General features: G+C 35.1%; 1 protein-coding gene across 1 annotated transcript in view; it reads right to left on the reverse strand.

The window, feature by feature from the left end:
• Positions 1-3334: 3334 nt before the first annotated feature.
• The window catches only part of LOC119773293 (dedicator of cytokinesis protein 5-like), a 25453-nt gene continuing 23027 nt past the window's right edge, over positions 3335-5760 (reverse strand). Inside the window, exons 12-14 of the mRNA XM_038270233.1 lie at positions 4175-4334; positions 3849-3967; positions 3335-3733 (exon numbers count right to left, since the gene is read on the reverse strand). Coding sequence (XP_038126161.1) covers positions 3650-3733; positions 3849-3967; positions 4175-4334 — 363 coding nt within the window. The 3' untranslated portion in view covers positions 3335-3649. The remainder of the gene's footprint in view (positions 3734-3848; positions 3968-4174; positions 4335-5760) is intronic.

Consider the following 5760-nt stretch of genomic DNA (forward strand, 5'->3'; position numbering starts at 1 on the left):
ATAAATATTTACCAGGAGCCTGAAGCGGACATGCTCAGCTCAGAGATGGAGGACCCTAAAACCTCATAAATGTGCTCATTAACAAGATCTAATCCATTTTTTTTATGTCGGGCTTCTCAAACTCTGGTATTTGTGTTGCCCTTAGCTTTACTCAGAAGAAAATTTAGTATTAATTAGCATACTTGCAGAAAATATATGAACAAATTAGGTGAGAGGCATCAACGGTTAAAAAAAAATAAAGATGAGATGTTTAAGCAAAGTTTAAGCAAATTAATGTTTGTTTTGAACTAAAACATATTAAAAGACAGCAAGCAGCTGATCAGAAATCCAGAAAAAGATTTGGAAGTCTAGTAGCATTAGCGTAGCAATAAGGCTAACTACAGTTAGCAACAAGGTATATAGCTAAGGTATATTTTATTGCATTTTATTCCTTTAAACCCTTCTCCAGTGCTTTTGCTGATGGAGGTCATATACATGCTCACTACATTCATACGTTTGAGGGCAATTTAACAAATGTAAAATTGTCAGAAGCGCACCAATCTCTTAGCAAGGTAGCCATATTGGAGAAGCCATATTGGAATTTGAGAAACTTGTGATTTTTCCACCCAGTATTCCACCATCTAGGGATATATCGGTCATATTTTGGTAGTTTAATCTTGGAAATTAGGTGTTCACTTTAGTTATCCTTGAATATTTAACTAAACCACGTCTAATCAAGTAGAGTCAATCACAACCATGCTAGTTTGTCTCTTTCAGTAGAAATGCATAGAGATAATAAAAAAAAATGTCTTGCAAAGAAATAGAAACTAAACCTTTTCAGCTCAATTGGGTCTGAAAAATAATGTACTAGTTGGGAATTTAAAATTTAGATTGTTTGAGATTAGTAATTGCCCCAGATTAAATACTTCCATTGGTAGGACAATGTCGTAGTAGCTACTGAGGGAAAAAAAAAACACTCAAAGTTATCAATTTTGGGTCTAACTTAAGAGTAAAATTATGTTTGAGGGAGCAATGTAATAAGTCTAAGAAGAACAATTATCTTGAAATATGTTTTAAGTTTATACAGGCTGCGATGGAGAGAAAGAGACTTTAGGGAGATAACAAGAAGGCTAAATAGAACACAGCACTCTCATCTGTGTTTTTTTCTATCTGTCATAAAACATGATTGAATTGGAAGTTTTGGCATAAGGTTAGGATCTATATTGTCTAACTTGGGTTTTAGTGATGCTAACAATGCTAATCGCTGGAAATGTAAATATAAGCCATAAGTAGTAGATCTTTACAGGTCTGTATGCATTAACAGCTCATTTTATAAAATCTATAAGCCAATCTAAATAATGCCAGATCCAAATATGGTCCATTAGTCTCTATAAAATCTATCTTTTACATTTTGTGAACTCGCATGCAGGTAAACGCTGCTTCAAGCAGATGCATATATCTGTAACTAAAAACAAATGGGTAGCGTAGGTGTCTAATTCGTACATTTAAGTCAATATAGATAACAAAATGCTAAATTTGTATTTTCATTGGTTGTCGTCATCATCAGATGCTTAATCTGTGAGAATAAAAATTTGGAAGTTACAAGAACAAATCGCAAATTTACGAATATGGATCTACAACCCTTGATGAAGCTGTTACACTCCTTGCCAGTAGGTGGCAGTAAAGCAGCTGAAGGTTGTTCACCAACAAATATTAATAAGAATTACAGAAATGGAACATAAAACCATCAATGTTATATCTTTGCAGAATTTTTTTTGATACACGCAGTAAAATGTTTTTTAACTCTTGTTTAAAAAGCAGCTGGTATATAAGTTTAGGGTGCATGATCGCCACCATCTGGCAAGGAGTGTAAAAGATTCAACAGGCGTAGATTCGTTTTGTACGCTTGTAATTCGTCCTCATATTTTTGCTCATTGTAATCTTACGGATGTGGATCTGATGTATCCATGAGCTGACGACTAGGAACGTTTATTTACATTATTGACTTACATTTACAAACCCAGACATCTACACATCTGTTTATAATGACAGTTATCTTACCCTGTGCTGCGGAGATGACATAACCATCAGCAAAATAAGCTGGAGTATCTGCACATTTATATGCTTTAGAGCAGTGAGGAGAGCAGCAGCCATAACTCTCTCTAGTGGTCTGTTTTCTTATTTTGTGCTATGTTTATATTAATTATTAATGTTAAATTGATTAAACAAATAAATTTTACTGCTGCTTATACTAAAAAAATCTCTTTCACACTTGTGCACCTTACTGGGAAAACATTCTAGGGTGAAAACATGGCTATCCTGTGATCATTGTTTGTTTCAAATTGTAAATAAAAAAAAAAAGCTAACACCAAGAAGCTCTGTGGGTCACTTCGACTCTATGGAGTCACAAAAGGTTGTTTGTTTTTCGCTCTGGATATAATGCAGGTTTAGCAGTGGTTTAAAAAATTCTTTCAGCAATGCTTCCCTCTGAACTCCAAAACTATGGAGTGAATTTTGTCCCATTATTGTTGCAAAAAACACCTTTTGTAAATGGAAATTTAAAGAATGAAAGGAAAACGTAAAAAGAAAAGAGCAAATTTAATTGAAAAAAAAAAAAGTTACATTTTTATATATTTTTTTCTAATTTTTTTTATAGGAAATCTGTATAATGTAACTTGAATAGAATGCAATTAAATAGTAAAACTCAATCTCAAAAAGAGAAATTAAGAAAAAAAAATTTGGAAAAAATGTTTAAAAAAAATAAAATATGAAAAATTTAAATGTCGAAAAAATTTAACCTGAGAAAACTACAAAGTCACTCTTAAAACCCTTTCTTATCAAAAAGCTTCTCAAATTTGTATTTCTGGATTGTATTATTTTTCAAATTTTCAGTGAAAAAGCATGCTATTCGATTTCAACAATAATGGAACAAACTTCCCTCCATACAGCGAAGCAGCACAAAAGATCCTGGGAGCAACAGTTACGGCGTTGGGTTTGACTCAAGCAACAACGAAAACAAATTCAAAAATCTGCAGCACATTCATTTTTGCCATCCAGTGTCTGTGAACCCATGGCAGTTCGGGGTTAAAAAAAAAAAGTCTATAATTATACAAAGAAAAGAAAAACACAATCAGCAAACATTTTAAACCAAGTTAAATTCTATACATGGTGATCCCAGCCTCTTAATCAAGTTTGACATTCATCTAAGGCAGCTTTTGTCTCGGGCTGCATAGAGGATGCTGTTAGACAGCTAGAGGGAATGTGAGTCATCCAGTGTCGCTCCGTACACAAACATAAAAATAAAAACATGACGCCGTACCCTTATTCATTCCTTTTGTTTTGTGAATGACTGCAGTGACCCATCATGAAAGATTGATTCTTTCATTATATTAACAAGGCCATAGAATCTAAGACTGTATATTAGAAACATCCCAAAAGATGCATCCAGTTCTGCTGAGTGCTCACTATCTGCTTAAATCTACAATAACTGTTAGGATTTAAGAACAGAGGAGGATACAGAACTAAAGGTGACCTGGAAGAAGCAGAAAAATACAGTTTTCTTTGCCCTCTGTACCCTGCAGTGGTGTTTCCATGACGTCTAAAACGAGACATCGCTTTCATCAGTCAAATATAAAGAATTAGTGAAACTGCGGCGGTGCGTAGGTGTTCCTTATGAGGGGAGCATTGACTTTCGAGTCTTCGGAGGAGGTGGGGGAGGCTTGCTCTCAATTTTCACAGGTAATGGGGGACTGAACTGTGGGGGGGGCAGAAGAAGGTTTGTGTTAAGACTAAAATAAAAAAAATTTTTTTTTTTCACATTTACTCGTCATTAAATATGCATTAAGGAGGAGCTGACTGAGCAGACGTACCTCTGTAGAGATAGCAAAGTTGTCAATCTCGTGCGGATGTTTCTTTGGAGGCATGGGTGGGGGGGTCCCTGGGGTGTCAATAGTATTGGCATCGTTGTCGCTGAGGAGTGATGAATAACCTAGTGGGGGTGGGGGGGATAAAAAGCTCTTCAGACCACATCCATCTGTTACTATGTGTGACCTGATTAGCTCTGCAGACCAGAATATGCTTACACACCGGAACGTCTACCAGATTCCCTCTTTTTTAGTGTGGAAAGCATAAAGTTTAAGAGCAAGAAAAAAATGAAATAAGAAAAAGATGGTGGTTCTTCTCAGAAGATACGTACTGGAGCTGCGCGGCGTGTTCGCCGAGTGCGGGGAGGCGGGGAGAGGGCTGAGTTGGTTAGACAGGCTGAGCTGGGATGAAACGCCGTGGTAGAGGGAGAGGGTGAGCCGTCTGTCACCGAGCTGTAAACTTTTGGGTCGCTGCTGCTTCTCTGGAGAAACCTGAGGAAAACAAAATGGAAATCCAAGTTCACCAGGAAAGTTTGTTTAAATTCAAAATTATTGAAACAATCTCAGTTCAGATGAATGAAAACGACAGACGGTTATTAAAACTGAACCCACACAGACACCATACAGATCTACTGAGCCCCCTTCACTTCTATACCTCTAAATAAAATCCACTGCTCCCACCTGCCTTCAGACTTCAGAGGGAAATACAGTCCGTCTGCGTTTAACTCCACCTGAACCTTCTAGAGGTTTTCCTCTCAGAGGAGAACCCAGAGTGGACCCAGATTCTACTGAAGAGACCAGCAGAGACTCTCAGAATGGAGGGATGGCCTGAAACTGTTCACCTTCAAACCTCATCAGCCATTCATTCATTTATTCATAGATGGATTCATTAATAGATTCAATTATTTAGTTTGTGGATTAATGGATTCATTAATGGATTTTTTTCATTCATTAACAGATGAATTAATTCATTAATAGATTCATTCATAGATGGATTAATTCATTAATGGATTCATTCATTAATAGATGGATTTATTCATTAATGGATTCAATTATTCATTCATTCATACTGGGATGAATTCATTTAACCTTTCATAGATGGATTCATTTATTAATGGATTAATTCATTCATTAATAGATTCATGTACACTGTCCCCTTTCAAATAAACAATAAACAATAAAAATAAATAAATAAATTCATTAATGATTCATTCATTCATTAATAGATTCATTCATTAATGGATTCATTCATTTATAAATGGACTAATTCATTAATGGATTCATTCATTCATTAATAGATTAATTCATTAATGGATTCATTCATTCATTAATAGATTAATTCATAGATGGATTAATTCATTAATGGATTCATTCATTTATAAATGGACTAATTCATTAATGGATTCATTCATTCATTAATAGATTAATTCATAGATGGGTTAATTCATTAATGGATTCATTCATTAATAGATGGATTTATTCATTAATGGATTCAATTATTCATTCATTCATACTGGGATGAATTCATTTAACCTTTCATAGATGGATTCATTTATTAATGGATTAATTAATTCATTCATTCATTCATTAATGGATTCATTCATAGATGGATTCATTCATTCATTAATAGATTCATGTACACTGTCCCCTTTCAAATAAACAATAAAAATAAATAAATAACCCTATGGATGGATGGATGGATCCGATGGATGGATGATGGATGGATGGATTGATGGATGATGGATGGATGGATGGATGATGGATGGATGGATGGATGGATGGATGATGGATGGATGATGGATGGATGATGGATGGATGATGGATGGATGGATGATGGATGGATGATGGATGGATGATGGATGGATGGATGGATGGATGGATGATGGATGATGGATGGATGGATGGATGGATGGATGAT

This window comes from Cyprinodon tularosa, unplaced genomic scaffold (assembly GCF_016077235.1).
Source record: "Cyprinodon tularosa strain WSP-4 unplaced genomic scaffold, ASM1607723v1 ctg757, whole genome shotgun sequence".
NCBI classification, from domain to species: Eukaryota; Metazoa; Chordata; class Actinopteri; order Cyprinodontiformes; family Cyprinodontidae; genus Cyprinodon; species Cyprinodon tularosa.